The sequence below is a fragment of the Pleurodeles waltl genome, chromosome 7 (assembly GCF_031143425.1).
Source record: "Pleurodeles waltl isolate 20211129_DDA chromosome 7, aPleWal1.hap1.20221129, whole genome shotgun sequence".
Lineage (NCBI taxonomy): Eukaryota > Metazoa > Chordata > Amphibia > Caudata > Salamandridae > Pleurodeles > Pleurodeles waltl.
Genome location: NC_090446.1, coordinates 611,555,094 through 611,572,084, shown reverse-complemented (window position 1 = coordinate 611,572,084; position 16,991 = coordinate 611,555,094). Strand labels below are relative to the sequence as shown.

At 42.3% G+C, this 16,991-nt stretch overlaps 1 protein-coding gene across 2 annotated transcripts in view; it reads right to left on the bottom strand.

The window, feature by feature from the left end:
- Positions 1–333: 333 nt before the first annotated feature.
- Positions 334–16,991, bottom strand: part of SNCB (synuclein beta) — a 95,529-nt gene continuing 78,871 nt past the window's right edge. For both annotated transcript variants that reach the window (XM_069244561.1, XM_069244562.1), the window contains exon 6: positions 334–1,477. In XM_069244561.1, the coding sequence (XP_069100662.1) occupies positions 1,445–1,477 (33 nt within the window). In that variant the 3' untranslated portion in view covers positions 334–1,444. The remainder of the gene's footprint in view (positions 1,478–16,991) is intronic.

Genomic DNA, 16,991 nt, shown 5'->3' with positions numbered 1-16,991 from the left:
TTCATCGCAAGAAACACGTCTCCTTCTCTAACATGGCAGGACTGGTTTGCATAAAATAGGATTGATACACCATGCTTGCACAAATAAGTGCTGCAGCATGATGCAAAGCAAGGCATCATTTGAAGGCAGCAGAGAGGGAGGCAAGGACATGTGACGTTGTTTGACATCTGCCGTAGGCTCCACTTTTCTTCTTGTGTTACCTATGTCATTGTTTGTTATTAGTGGTATATTAGCACCATGAACCCACTACCAGAAGGAGGGTGGGTGACGTAATACAGCTAAACATCGCCACAAGGGATGTTTCCAGAAAGTCGAATAACTAGACGGAGACTATTCACTATACATACAGAACTCAGTTTATTGAAGAAACATGTGCGGGAGGGACCCCAGGTGAACCCAGGAATTCGCACATGCTCACTCGCAACTATCCCACTCCACATTCAGGAACAGATGTTGAAATGTGAATGGAGAGAGGGAAATGAGGGGAAGGTGGGTTTTGTCGCATTTTAATCTGTTTCTGAACGTGGCTTGTAACAGGTGTATGTAAATTCTGTATGTATAACAGCAACACTTTTCTCCCCCATTACAGTACAATCACAAATAAGTTCACCATTTATGTAAAAAACAAAAGAACAAGAATGGTAACACGTAAAAACATTTAAAAAAATTACACCATACAATATTTTTCACGAACATTCACACGCAAGCCGTTTCCTGCTCTTGAATTGCTTTCATTTTTAGTTATTTTTTAAATCTTGAATTTATTTTTGTAGTTTTTGGTCATCTTTTCATGTTGATGAATTTCCCCCATTTAAAAAAATAGTTGACAGCATGCTCTGAACTAAATTGCTACCGGAGGGAGGGAAAGTAGAAAAAAACTACTCACAACACTTACCCAATCTCCCTTCCTGGGGCAAAGTTTATGCCACTGGGAGGGAAACAATGACATAAGCTTAGCCTGGGCAGGGGGAGGAGGCCACAAGGGGATACACAATGCACAATAAATATTCACCGTTTTGTACAAATTTGTTGACACATTATAGTTTTCTTTAAATGCTAAAGAATACCATACGATAAAACATGACGTCACAAGAAGGTCCCCATATCATACTAGAGGAAGAACTGTGTTTCTTTTAGGAGAGAGAGAGACATTGGGGCTATCTGAATGGGGTGAGGAAGCTAGGAGTGCATTTGAAGACAGGGGATCTTGTGAGGCCCTTACGGTTAGGGTGGTAGAGGGACATTTAGGAAGGGAGGATACTCATCGGCTCTTGGGAGGTCATTTAGAGGGGAGCACTATGGAATGATCCTTGTGGATAAAAGGATGTGAAGCCGTGGCGTGCAGAAGGAGGTGGCGCCAGGAAGGTGATTTATTTCTTGGTTGTTTCTTGTGCTGCTCCTGCTGCTGGTGGAGGCGACTCCGTGGTCTGGTTCAAATGCCTTGTTACGCTTCTGGCTCGTAGTCCTGATAGTCCTCCTGAACCCAGGAGTGAACGAGAATAGAGAAAACACACAAAAAAATAACATGTGAGTGATGAGGAGCCACAGCAAGTTAAAGAGCACATAGGGTGTGTGATCTGAGTGTAGGCAGAAAATTAGCAGAATGGATAAGTCCCACAGGCCCAATCCGATATAGTCTATGTGACCAAAGAGACCTGTTCTCAAGGAGACCTCAGGGACACTTATGTCTTAACTACGTACTTGGGAGATAAACATTGTCTCTTCCCCCTTCTTTGCTTTCCACACTGTAAGACATTGAGGTATTAGTTGAGGGAGGTAGGTGCCCACCTCAAGTAATAACCACAATACTTATCAGGGTGGAGCACTAAAGTCACTAAATTTACCTGAGCTCAACCCCCGGGTAGCTATGGCACAGTGTAGCCAGGCTTAAGTTAAAAGCAATGTGTAAAGTACTTATGCAGTACCAACATAGAAATAAAGTCAAAACACAACACAAGAAACAACCAAACTAATTCAGAAATATAGAGTAAATTTGAATAAATAAAATAACATAAACACAACCAAAACCTATTTGGGGCAACCAGAGATATGATTCTTTTAAAAGTTAAAAATAGCATCAAAAAGTGCTAAGCACCAACTGCGATCATCAGGTTGCTCTTGACTGGTACTTAGGTGCAAGTTAAGGGCAACTGCAATGGAGAGTTTGTCGGATACAGAAACCAGGTTTGACCCAGTTGGAGGCTTTACTTTTGGTCTTAGTCGCTTCAATGTATATTCAGAAATACTTAGTGGGGCAATGCAGCATGCTGTGACCACAGAGGGCTCCACAACATCAGATAGCCATTGGACAGGGTATCAGCAAACCTACTGGCTTTTGGTGATAAAGCTCAGAGTGGGAGAAAATTGAATTCTGCAGCCAAGGAAGGTCCCTTGCCGGCCTGATAAGCTTGTATTCTTCCAATGGGGCAAGGCTGGCAGATGTAGTCAAAGAGGGTTCCATGAGGCTGGATACCTTCCCAACAAGGTCCCACTGTATCCCATCAGCTGCTGCAGAAAGGCTTAGAGTGGGAGCATCCTGCATTGTGAGCCCAGCAGCAACACACCTTTGCTGGATTGGGTTGGTTCCAGTCCTCAAGCGTTGTGTTGATCCAAAACGTTTTTAAGTTCTAGACTTCAGTGTATGTCACAATTAGCACACTTTAACACTGCCAAGATTCACAGTATCTTGCAGACAGCACATGAGGGTCAAGACTCACTCCAGCAGGTGCCACCAGCGAGGCCCGGGGCAAGAACTGTTGGAACTGGTCAGCTGTGCAGGTGCAGGAAAGGCCTCTTGTACCTGGTTGTGGCCCTGTAGCTTGAACCTCTGGAGACCACTTCTTTGTCCTGGGTACACGAGGGAGAGCAGGTCCAATCATCTAGGTGCTTCTCGGGTCTCAGAAGCAGCTTCAGTTCTCATTTGATCTTTCACAGGTCCACCGGTGTTCTGAGGAGGGCACTGTGTGTGTCCCACTTATGCCAGATACCAGACTGTGAATGGGGTGACTTCTTGTCCCGCCCTAACCAAGAGTGTACAAGTTCCCTGAGGTAACCACTACCCACTTTTTATGCACTTCATGTGTGCCCTACAGCAAACAATCCACATTGCCCATCTCTGCCTAAATCCAAGATAGTGAAAACCTTCTTTCCCTGGCCACAGCCTCTGTTGTCACACTGTGGTCACTCTAAGCCAGTTCTGGCTGCAGCTCTTCTTCCACTGGGGTTGGTGCCTGTATAACTGGGTGAACAAAGAAGGTCCATGCCCACATGTCAGCTAACATTTGTCTGTGATGGGGGGGGGCTCTATGAAGTTAACCAAGATCCTGGGCAGAACCCAAGTTGTCATTCTACCATATGAACATAAACAACTTCCCACACCCAAGGTGCTCTGGGAACAATCCTCAGACCTCATCAATGGAGATATCTGGCTGCCAGTTGACAAATGAACCTCATGCAAATAGGCCTCCAAGACTATGAGCAGGGTCTGGTGTAGCCATTTTAGCCATAGTTTTATACACATTATTTCAGCAAACAAGGCCTGCCGCTATGCACTTTAACCTAGATAATTTATATTTTAGCTTTGTTATATTATTTTAACAATAGCCACATTTACGGTCTTGTTTTATTTTTTCTATCTAGATGTTCTTCGCCTAGGTCAGCACTGCATTCTTAAACAAGACATTTCTTTCACTCTGTGCTTTTCTCAAGGCTTCAGTAAGATAGGTTGCCGGCGAAAGTGGTATGTTTTATTTCCAATGTTCACAGAAATATACACACTCATACGTGGGGATCCTTTCTTGGAACATCAGCTGTTTTATTATAAAAACACTACTTTGACCCATGTACGTTAGAGAGAGATTCCTGCCAGATGGCCTTGACTGTATGCTGATTGCTGATTGCTTTGCTCCATTTTCTTATGTAGACTATATGCCTCTTGCTCATGTATGAGGGATGATGTCTTCCCAGGGGGAACCTGAAGGGCAGAATTAGAGCTTAACATTCTGTGCTCTAACATACCTTAGGCAGGAACTATCACTAAAAACGTTAGTGACAACATGGTAATGTTATTCTTGTGTTTTACTCTCCTTGTCACAATTTTAATTCTGTTGTGCTTCATCGTCCTAGTTATTGCAAAACATACCTTATTATCTAAGATGCAGTTACTTCAATAAAACCTTATTGTACTATACTCTGCCTCTGATTGTCCTTGCATATGTGAGACAAATGTAACTGAGAGAAACGGATGAGATCTGAGTGACCACGATTCCCCTGATGAGTCATTTATGTCATGCGTCCGGTTGCCCAATCATCCCTGCTCTTGGGTGGAGATGAGGCACTGCTAGTTAGCCAGAACAAAACCCAGATTAGGCTGACAGGTGTCACATGGTGCGGGATCAGACTCAGTCCCCTGCAGTACAGGTGATTCTGCTGGCTGAATCCAGTAGTCTCATTAGGATAATGAGAACCTACGTGACAAGGGAAAAGGTAACTTTCAAACATACCTTTTCAATATTTATTAACAATCCAACTTTACCAGTGAATTTGAAGAATGAAATGTGAAACTGTTTCCAAGCCAGCAATAACATTATTACATTTAATATAGCATCCTGATACTTCCAATAGAGCAGTCAGCCTTGCTACAGTGGAAACATCTTTTGGGGCTGTTTGGCTTTAAGGACATGGGTAACATTACATTTCTACATGTTCTATTTTTAAATACAATAGACCCTGCCTTATGGGCAGTGAGGCCAAATTAGGGTTGCCATTGCTATTTAAAAGGAACGTTTAGGCCTGTCAAAGGGGGTTTTCTGAACAGGTTGAATTTGGAGTTCAGAATTGCACAGCCAGGCTACACATATGAGGCCTACAGTTATGTTTGCACTGTCATTGCAGTGGGTGGCACAATGGGTGCTGCAGTCCACCAATGGCACTTAACTTACAGGCCCTGAGTATACGTTGTACCATGTACTAGAGACCCATAGCTAGGTTAAATATGCCAGTTAGGGCTATACCAATTTCATCATGTTAAAAGGGAAAGCATAGGCACTTTACCACTGGTTAGTAGAGGGAAAGTGCACAGATCTCTGAAGCTGGGGGTACGCCATTCAAAATATTCCTACATGGGGGAGAACTACCCACCCCATGAGAGTTATCAGTGCTTAGGTGGAAAAACCTGGAAAGACTATCAGCAATGGTGTGGTCAGTCCCAGGACGACCACACCCTTCGTGGGTTGCCCTAGTCATTTTGTGATCAAGCAACTGGTATTTAACTGGAATATTGAGTTTTCAATAAATATCATCCTCCAAAATTATTGTAGTTATAACATCGACAATCACAATATTATGAAGGTAAGTGTAGGTTGGTAAGTGTAAAGGTACTGTTCTTAACTCCACATTTATGTATATATTATAGTTATACAGATATAGATATAGTTATCAATACAAATTTAAATATATAGATAGAGATTTAGGAATGGATGTAGATATTTTTGGGTACATAAATTTAGAGTTAAGAATTGTAACTCTGTACTTACCCATGTATAGTTACCTTCACGATATTCCATTAGTGGATATTCTGGCTAATGGATATTCTGGATAATTTTAAAGGGCAGTATTTTTGTACTTGATATTCTTACATCCAAAATGTGAGAAGAATCGTGGTATTTATCTTTATTTCAGGATTACTGACATCTTTTTTTTTTAAGTTCAAATATTTTTACTAAAGATAGTAGGGGTGACGTATATTACAGAAACACAGGAGTGCAATTCTAATTTTCATCCCAAATTTCAAATTCAAGCGGAAATCTCTTTTTTGAAATGGAAGGTCTTGTGCTTGCATCCTGTTCATTTATTGTGTTTAACTTGCAATTTGTATTTCTCCCCACACACGTAGCCTGCCACCAGGCAGCCAGGAAGGACGTCAGGTGGACTCATTGTTCACACTTCCTGTAGAACTGTTTCTGGTTGATTTGCTGAGACAATTCCCTGAAGACTGATGAGGAACCTCACAGCACTAGAGAAAGAGATCGGAGGAGAGGCAGAGGGGGTTAAAAGGGTGCTGATAAGTGCACAAAAGTCTGTCTTCTGCGTGTTGGATAGCTGTTAGCTGCACTAGAAGTTCTTATGAAAACATTACCTACGTCTAGCAGATAATCTTAAAGGAGATCTTGCAAGCGGTTTTGCAATCGAAGAAACTGATTTCTAGGATGGATAGCTGTGCAGGAACGCTGCACTTTATGAAATATTTCTTTAGAGAAGAACTGAGTTAGACTTAAGAAGTACCGATTTCGCTGTTTGACAATGTTTCGAAATAATCAAAACAATGGATTTTTTTTAAATCAATCTCATCAACTGGGATTGCCCCTGGGCAGCAATACATTCCATCGTTTACTGGCTCATCTGTGCTTTTGTAATGGGGAGAGGGAGGGCAAGGAATGGGGGCAAGGAATCCGAATCATTTTCGACCCCACTCAAAAGATCAGTCAAGTCAAAACTCCTAGGTCACAAGACTTCTGATAGAAAACACAAGCCACCCTAAATGAGCCGTAGAGGACTCAAATCTGAATTGCACACAGGCAAGCCCTTTCTGCAATGACACCGGTGAGATGAAACACGCAAAGAAAGTCCCTCAGTGGGCTTCTCAGCGGTAAGGAAAAGTTGTAGTTTTTTATATATATATCCATACATATATTGATGGCAGGGGGAGATTACTTGCTCCATTTAGTGTGTCCTTATATACAGAGCAGTTGCAGCAGGATCTGACCCTAATTATAGACTCATTTAAATTCTAAAACACCCCAGTGAAAATACTTTTTTTGTGCATGGTATTGGATGTTGGTGTACAGTGGAAATAAAAGCTCAGAAATGTTTATTGCGACTGTTTTCACACACGATATCGCTATAGCAAAGTTTTGTATGCAGAATAAGGTAAAAGTAAGATCATGAGGAAGCTTCCCTCAGAAGTGTATGTGCACTTCATAATGTATGAACTTCAATATAACTTATTCAGACCAGACTCTTTGGCTATCTGGAGAATTCAATATGACTAATGGGTAATGGAGGAAATAGCATGATCTGCTAAAAGAAGGTACATGATATGTGCTGTCTTGAGCAAGATCTTCTATGAGTCGAAACTGGGCCGCGGCTGCTTCTTTTTAAATGCAGATGTGGGTTTTGGTTGCTAGAGTGATCAATACCATGCTGGCGGCTGAGCTTTAATAGTAATGACTGCATGCAGAGTAGAATGGCTGCTATCTATACATTCAAGGTGCCTGTATCTTTTCCAATCAACCATTTCTTACTTTGAAATACTCCCGCTCATAAACTGTTTCTGGCTCTGGTAGTATACAAGACTAGCTATACCTGTCAGCCGTGGAGAATTCCTTCACCTGCCTTGTCATTATTTTTTCTGCAGTTCTGCAAACACCGACACCCTGCAGGATGTTTCTTTGAAGGCTTTGCCCGAAGACTCCTGTTGAGTACTAATTAGCTTTGTTTCTTTAGCAGATCACTGCACGGATTATCCGAATACGTTGCCTCAGGTGTTAGGAGATATCAAGAGACTACCAGCTGCTAATTCTTTCTCTTAAACTTTGGTCCCTTGTTGATATTTTTTATTTACATCTAGCATACATATAATCAAACAAGCACATTTCAAACATACCCATTGTAAAACAAAGCAGTGTCAATGATAGTTTTAGCAAATTTCCTTCATTTGGATCCAAGAATATAATACCCATCTCTCTGTAAATATAGCACATGTATTAAGATGTGAACCTGATTCCAACTTCCCACTCCACATGCAATCCACTCGTGTAAGTGAACTGTCACTTCAAGGGGCTCTGTCGATGGGAAGATATTCCTGGCAGGTAGCACCTTAGTTTGAGTCAGTCTCCAGCTCCTTTAATCCAAGATGGGGATCCATTATTACCCTCCTCTTTTTTATATATTTTTTTAATTTCATTTTTAAATTTTAGTTTGTTAGCAACAACAACATTCTGTCACATAGCATACATGAAAGATTATGCACAGTTAGGTAACCTAGGAAATTGTAAAGTAGTTTACATTTTTGCTGTCAACTAGCTGTGATCCGACCGTGATTGAGCGTCACCGTTATTAGCTGGTGGTAACATCTGAAGCATATTTTCATCTAAGTATCACGAGTTCCATTTAAACATTACTCATTGTCTTTCATTGGTGATTGTAGGAAATCTGCCTTTTTTCTGCGTCGTCACCCCAGATTTTTCGCCTTTTGCAGGGTGCTTTTTTTTGCTGGTTTTAAACTGAAGTGCACTTTATCCCTGTAACCAGTAAGTGCCTGTGCCTCCCATTTAAACATGGTCGAATTGGCATATTGCTAATTACTATTTTTAACCTACCTGCAAGTCTCTAGTATATGGTACAAGACGTACCCAGGGCCCATAAATTAAATGCCACTAGTGGACTGCATTGTAGCTTAACTGTGGCAGCGTTAAAACACAATTGAACAAATCAAAATAAACCATTTTGGCGGGTCAAAACCTCTGTTTAAGTATTAAGAAGTCACGCCTATGTAGACCTACTAGACCTTATAGTCTACAAGGTGGGGTACATAGTGTTTACAATTAGGAAATGTTGAAATTTCACATTAACATGTCCTTATAGTGACTATCACCTAAAACTTATTTTTCACTGTGGCAGGCCTATTATCTGTCCTATGTGGAAAACCAGAGTACATAATAAAATCCTAATACTACTTCTCGATAATTGGACTACATAGAAAATTAGCTTAAAAATATATAATGGTGATTAAAAATGTAATACAATGGTGAAGTCATTTTTTAACTACATATTAAGGAAAAGTAACTATTACAAAGTTATCTTTTCTTTGCCTGAAGTCCGTAGAGGCTAAATTTGCACTTGCTCTTCCACTTCTATCAGCCGGTAATTATCATTTGAATAAGGCACAACCTGCCTTCCAGATGCAAGTAATAGACTTACTTGAATGGGAAAAGATTAATTCTCTGAACGTAACAGAACATCCATAGTGGGTCTGTCAGCATCCTTTTTGACATTAAAGAGACAAATACAGCTTGAAGGTTAAATCCTGCATGACAGGTCTGCTAGGTTTACATATAACGCTACTTTGACTTACTCCATATATATGAGGCCATGCAAAGGCCAGTAAGGTGCTTTGCATTGCCTGATAGGTATGATTGACAGGCTTGTTCTGCCGGGGCGTCAAAAAAAGTGATGCTTCGGTGACGCGAGCCTCTCATAAATAAACTCCAAAATATTCTGTACATTTTTTTGTTTTTAGACCTTTCACCATTAGGTAGCTACATAAAACATAACAGCCAGCTTAAATGAAAAATGAATAAAAGAAAAATTTTACTCAGTGGGCAATGCACTGTAGTGCACTATGAGACCTCTATTAGTTATTGCACTGCTGAGGTCTGTGTGTAACTGGAGAGGACAGAAAGCACTGTGACTATGTAAGTCATTATTGTATATTTGCATTACACACAATATAAAATAGACTACTACAAAATTTGCAAAATGTTTTGCCATAAAATAGTGCTTCCAAATTATAGATTTTATTAATATGCAGACCATAACTGATACATTTCTTTACATAACTGTACCTTCAACACCTCCTTAGGGGTAGTTAACACTATGTAAATACAATTACAATTAAAAGCATTCACTTCACAGCTCAGTTGTTTACTCTTTGTACTACCACTTAAAATAATAAAGCTTTGTCATCACAAAGCTTCCAGTGATTGGACCAGTACTGGCTCCCAAGCATCCTTTACATTGGCAGATTACAGCTTACATTTGCAGATTAACTGGTAGGGCATATTTGCATTTATTTCAGGCAAGCAGGTACCCTGGAAAGAATGCTTCATTAGATGTCTGCCCCTCCCTTGGATTCACTTAACAGAAGACTCACTGAATGACAATTCTGCTGAAGCTTTCTAAACTATCTAAATTAACCGTCCCAGGACAGTGTCGTTTTCCAAAACAAGATGTTTTGGATTTGAGGCAGAAATGGCTGAGGAATGCTCGCCCCCCTTCCGATGACTTCACGCCCCCACCGGGGGATCACAACCCACAGTTTGAAGACCTCTGTCCTAGATGAACCCACATCATCCCCTACCCCAGGGAACTACACTGGCTTCCTGTACAGAAAAGATCCCAGTTCAAGCTCCTGACCCACACATACATGGCTTTACACAACTGCGGTCCCACCTACTTGGACCATGGCTTCAACTTCCATCAGCCCACCAGAAACCTCCCTTTCTTTAATCCTCACCACCTGCATCTGACATACAGATGCGTAGGTTGCTCCTTCTCCTACATAGTAGTGAAGACATGGAATGAGCTACCCTTTCATCTCCGGACCACTTCATCTCTTCCAGAGTTATGAAAGTCTCTGAAAACCTGGCTATTCAGATAATCACCTGGATGCCGACAGTGCCTGGATACCCTCACAGGTGGCAAGAAGTGCTATACAAATCTACTGATTGATTGATTAAGAGGTCAACCCAGCATTTGCTTCTAGGTTGCGGCCTATCTCAGTGGCTGAGTGGCCTGCATTTTCTCTGCCAAAGTTTGCTGCTCTTCTTTCAACAAATAAAACCAGTAGGAGGAAAGGTGGCAAACAGGGAAAAAAAAGATACATAGAGAGCAGGGGAGCAGATAAAAGGGTATCCATGGCATCACCTGTGCATCCATAAACACATGCAGAAGTCTTGGTGTGAGTAAATCTTTTTACTGGTGGTATATCTTATTTTGTGAATTGAAAAACAAATGGTTTTACACTGGAAAAGAAGTATTTTGACATGTAAGCTAAGCTGACATGGTATGTTATTTGTTGTATTATTGGTGTGTTTATACCACACAAATTACCTGTTAGGTTATCAAGGTGCTATGTAGCAGGTGTGTGAGGGCACCCCCATGAGCTAACTCCAGAAGCCATGTCTTCAGCTTCCTGTAAAAGTCAAGAATAGAGGAAGGGACTCTGATGTGTTGTGGGGTGTCCTTCCAGGCATTAGGGGCCAGGTATGAGAAGGTGCAGCTCCCTGTTCTACTTTTGGGTATACGTGGGTGTATGCTAGTGATAAACAAGCAGAGCAGAGGAGTCTTCAAAGTTGGTGGAAGTGAATGCCTCTGTTCAGGTAGGAAGGGCCAGTGTTCTGGAGAGCTTTGTAGGTCTGGGTTAGAATTTTATAGTGTGTGCACTTGTGTATAGGGAGCTAGTGGAGTTCCCTAAGGTGTGGTGAGTTGAGGGCTCGGCATGGGAGGTTGAGGACTAGTCTGGCTCCTGCACTTTTGATGGTTTGCAGCCTTCTTGTGATCTGCTTGGTAATCCAGGAGTACAGGGTGGTTCCATATTCTAGTCTGCTGCTGATGAGAGCTTGGGTAATCATTTTGCTGGTGCTGTCTGATAGTCACTTGAAGATTTCCTTCAACATCCTTAGTGTGTTGAAGCAGGCCAAGATCATTGCATTGACTTGGGCGGTCATGTACAAGGATGAGGGCTGGAGTTTCCCTCTGTTGAGGATCATCTGAATGTCATTTATGGATGCCATAACAGCAGTTTCTGTACTGTGGCTGGGGCTGAATCACAGTTACATAGTGGTAAAAAGCTAATGTTTGGCAAGGTGGTCTGAGAGGTGCTGTTGATGGCTTTTTTGAGGCCCTTTGCTGAATAGGGAAAGGAGGGATATTGGTCAGTAATTGGCAAGTTTGATTGGGTCAGCCGAGCGTTTCTCTAGAGGGCACAGATGGGTGAGTGTTTGCAAGGTTCTGGGAAGCTTGCTGTACTGATGGAGGTTTTGAGGATAGGAATGAGGGCCTCGCTGATAAGGACTGCTCCTTTGTCGAAGTCGTGGTGGGGGCAGGGTCTGCCAGGGTCCCGGAGTGAATGGTCTTCATAATCATTGTGGCTTCCACTGTGTTAATGGTGTTACTGCTTTCATGAATCATGTTCACAGGGGAGTTCCTTTATTGGGTGCAGTGCCCAGAAACTAGAATCCCCCTCTCAAGATATCAGATGCCCTTCGAGTCTCCTTATGCTCAAGACTTTTAAAAAAAGACTGTGGGACATATTTACAAGCCCCTTCAACCACCTTAGCGCCATCCTTAGCGTCATTTTTCTTTCTATGCTAAGGTGGTGCTAAGGTGGCTTTTCTGCCCAGCCATTCTTACAAAGTGGCGCAATGCTTGCATTGTGCCACTCTGCGACTCATTGCACCACATTATGCCTCCGTCACGCATAATGTATGCAAGAAAGTTGTTCCGGTGCAGGGAGGCCCGAAAAATGGTGCTGTGAAATTTACAACATTGTTTCCGTCATTTGGAATGCCTGCTCAGAGAAGGCGTTAGAATTATGCACCCATTATATTCAATGTGCCTTCCTGTGCTTTGCTGGTCTAGCATCAACATTTTTGGTACCAGTAGCGCAAAGCTCCACAATAGCATAAAAAATGCTGAAGCTATTGTGCTAACGACTGCCTAGGTGCACTGTATTGTAAATACAGTGCAACCATGGTGTTGTTAGGTGCCGGGAAGGGGGGGGGGGCACAAAAAAGTGGGTCATCATCTATGATGTGCCACTTTCTTGTAAATATGCCCCCTAATTTCTTACACGATTTCCCTTAAAGTTATTTAAGACTCATGTGTTGAACTATCCACCATATCCATACTGCTGTGTTATTATTTTTATATATTTTCCCTGTGCGTCATAATTCTGAGCACACATTCTATTGAAATGCCGGGACATAATTTACAGAGCAATCCTCTGGGGCACTTTCAGCTTCTTAGACCATCAGTTATTTGCTAGTGCTATTCATATGGAATTACATGCTGCAATTGTGTGGCCCGTGCATATGTTGCACACAATATAAGTGTGTGCAGTAATACTCAACTTAAAATTTGCACATGATTAATTTCTACTAGTAGCTAAATAGCCATATGGGTGTAGAGAGAAAAATATAAATTTGGTTTTTGCAAGAGCTATCATGTATGTGGTGTTGGAGCATGTGTTTATTTGATTCTGTGCATTAAAGGATAATAATAAAAACTAATTAAAGAAGTATTTTAAAATCAGTCTTGTCTTAATACAATGGGGACAGCTCACTACAAACTACACAGCCACGTCCCCTTCGAAGAATGACGTGCACATGGTTGCTTTATTTCTGGAATGGCGTAGTGGACAAAAAAAATGAAGTACTGGAATGTGCACTTGAGCGATTTACAGTTTGAAAACGTTCCATCCTTCACCTTCTGTGGTTTTTGTGGAGCAAAGTGCCAGGCTGTTGGCACAGTGAAAGGTCTACCAGCACCCTACGTATGGTCCACCAACCTCGCTGTTGCACCTCAATAGGCAGGCGAGAGTATGAGAGTCATGCTACAATGCTGCACAACTGCTTGGCCTTCTTGCCTTTGCTTCCTAAAGGTGAAATGAGCTGTGTTGGGACTGCCAGGTATCAACTACGGTGAAGTCTTCTGGGCCGCCTTCTTTGAAGGAGAACGGGGATGTGAGGTTTGATTTGGGCCACAGAGAAGCCAACTGCGCGGGCACAGGGCAAGCCAACAGGGGCAGCCAAAGGAATGATTCGCTGGCTAGTAGTTGATAAGCTTGAGGACTCTGAAGTTCTTACAAATTTACAATTTTTGAAACAATTTTCTAAAAAAAAAAATCTGCTTATTTATCCAGGTCGGGACAGATAGTAAATAATAATTTCTATTAGTTATGTGACATCCAACTTAGTAGCAAAAATACTTCACTATTTAGCTGGACTACAGGTAAATAGAAGAGACAGTATTCTATTTAGCTGTGAGCTTGGGAACAAAGCAAGATAAATGGGCAAACCTCACAACTTAAGAAACCAGATGCTAATGCAATGCTCTACTATTTGTCTACCGACCGAGCAAGTAGCAGAGAAACATCACCGTTTACCTGGACGCTTACATGTTCTAGATAGCCAGGGACACCGTAAAAAGTTACATCTGCCTATTGGCCTGGCTGCCAGCCAATCAGTATAGAGTCTGTGCTATTTACTTTGCTGTCAGTAAAGCATTTGCTGGGTTTCACTACTCAATACGTAATATCCGATTTGCCTCGTTGGGAATAGACAGTGGAGTTTCTTTGCTATTGGTCTGACTGCGAGCCGAAGAGTACACAATCTTTGCTCCTTGCCCATTAGCCAGCTAAGTAGCTGTGAAACCTCACTGACTATCTAAAAGCTGCCAATTTGCATAAAAGAACAACCATTAAGCATTACAATTGTATGGGCTGGTGGAGTAAAACGTTGTTTTTAAAATGTTGCTAAATTGTTTAAAGCTTAATATTTTATCTTAAACATCTTCAATTATGGAAGAGACCTGGCATTTCATTTTGAAATCGATTTTAAAACTTTTGATTAAGAAACAATATTTTTAGTAACAGCTAAGAGGTTTTTATTTATGTATGAGATGCTAACCCTTCTAACTAAAACGCAATAGAAAAGTGTTCAACCTTTAGCTGCATTAATGGGGGCAATGCCTTTCACAGTCTTCCAAGCATGAACACGCTAACTCCAGGCGAGCGCTTTACTGTCAAAAGGCTAATTGACAGATGGAGAAATCACAGCCAGTAATGCCTACTGCCTATAGCTACGAAGAGAAAATCATTTAGATCTTGTGATTGCTTCTGCATCTTCCTCGCAATCGATATTTAAAATCGTGAACACTTACTACCTTACTTACCCTACGTCACAACGGGTCCCCTTGTCTGTTAGATGGGCAAGACGGTGCCTAGATATGAATGTCTTCTGTGCTAACTTTATTTCCTCTGAAAACAGTGACATTAATTCTTACTGCAATGGATTGTAAGCATGTTGTGGTGCACTTTTTCTTAATAAATAATTATTATTATGAATCTTATTATATTATAAGAAGTATTATAATAATTCCAGGCTTATGAATTGACCACTTATCCGACTTTGACCACTAATGAGAGATACTGGCCAACTTCAAATCCTGTTGGCAAACTGTTTGGCAGGACTGATCCAACTGCGCATGTCATCTAACAATTGAAATGTCCAGGGGAAATTCTACCTGAAAATGGAGAATAAGCTGCCATTGACATGGGGCACTAATTTTTGCATGTTTTCCCCACTCCACTTGCAAAACTCAGATTTTGCTAGTGCATGGACGTGCATATCACGTGGCACTGGAAAACACTGCACCGAGTTTCATTGTGCTTCGTCTACCAAGTCAATAATGCTTGGGTCTTTGTATGCACCACAGTTCTAATGCTCTGACAACTGATCTGATTCGTGTTGCATTTATTATTCTCCGGCCACTTCAGCTTCTGCTTCAACGTTTGTTAATGTCTTGCAGTTAAATATGGCTATAGTAATAACTTTGAGTGTGGTTCTTTAATAACCTAGGGGTATACACAAAGGGCCTAATTCAGACTTTGGCGGGCGGCCGAGGCCACCCGCCAAAGTCCCGCTGACAAATGACCGCACCGCGGTCAAAAGACCGCGGCGGCCATTCTCACATTTCCGCTGGGCCGGCGGGCGCTCTCCAAAAGAGCGCCCGCCGTCCCAGCGGAAATGCCCCTGCAACGAGGATTCCGGCTCCGAATGGAGCCGGCGGAGTTGCAGGGGTGCGACGGGTGCAGTGGCACCCGTCGCGATTTTCACTGTCTGCTCAGCAGACAGTGAAAATCATGGTGGGGCCCTGTTAGGGGGCCCCTGCACTGCCCATGCCACAGGCATGGGCAGTTCAGGGGCCCCACGACACCCGTTACCGCCAGCCTATTCCTGGCGGTGAAAACCGCCAGAAACAGTCTGGCGGTAAGGGGGTCGGAATCTCCATGGGGGCGCTGCAAGCAGCGCCGCCATGGAGGATTCCCTGGGCCAGGGGAAAACCGGCGGGAAACCGCTGGTTCCCCTTTTCTGACCGGTCAGAATGGCCCAGGAAGCACCGCCAGCCTGTTGGCGGTGCTTCCTCTGCCCTCTGCCCTCTGCCCTGGCGGTGTTACACCGCCAGGGTTAGAATGAGGGCCAAAGTGTGTTTCTGTGATTTTTTCTTCAAAATATCATGTACTGATCACAAAATGCTGATTTTATCATGAACTGTGTCTGTCAACATCTCATTTGACTTGTTTTTTCCAAATGAGAGTATGGCTTGTATAAATAATTGAAGACACCAGCAGGAGACTGGTTCGTGGAGATATTTACTACATGAACCAGTCTCCCGTGGGCAAACATTAGGTGAAAACATTTAATGCGAAATTTCAGCAAAGTTTGCAAATTCCACTGGTGTAAATTAAACTTTACCGAGGTGTACAAAACACATTATCAGTGTCCTCTGAAATAGGAACAAATGTATTCTAATTAAATGGTTGCCTAACTCAATCAACCACGAGATGGCAATATAACATCACCAACTTTCAAAATCGACTCGAAAGATGTTCATAAGAGTGTAGAGTATTTCAGGCGGATTTTCAAGCTCTACATAAGGTTTGATGTAAAGGCAAATAAAACAAGGAAACCAAAATCCTTAGAATACCATATTGTATTTTCCTAACTTGTGATGTTCCTGAGAAGCAGGGAGGGATGGAGAATGAACAGTCAGTCACACACCTCCTACGCAAGGTGACTGTAAGCTACATAGCTCTCCAACTGTCATCCCACATTCAGGATAACAACCTCCTTGACTCTCTCCATTCTGGATCCGATCAGGGCCACAGCACTGAGACTGCAATTCTGCAGACTGTGGACGATGCCCTCTGCATCCTAGACACTGTCAAGTCTTGTCAATTGTCCTCCTCGGCCTGTCCGCAGCGCTTGACACAGTCAGTCACCAGGCTTTGTTAGACACCCTTCGAATAAGCATTGCTTGTGTTGTGCCTAAGTGGTTTACCTCATAGCTAACAAACCACTCCCAAACTGTAAAAATGGAGAATGCTATCTCGGATCCGATCAGCCTGCAACAAGAGGTCTTCAAGTTCA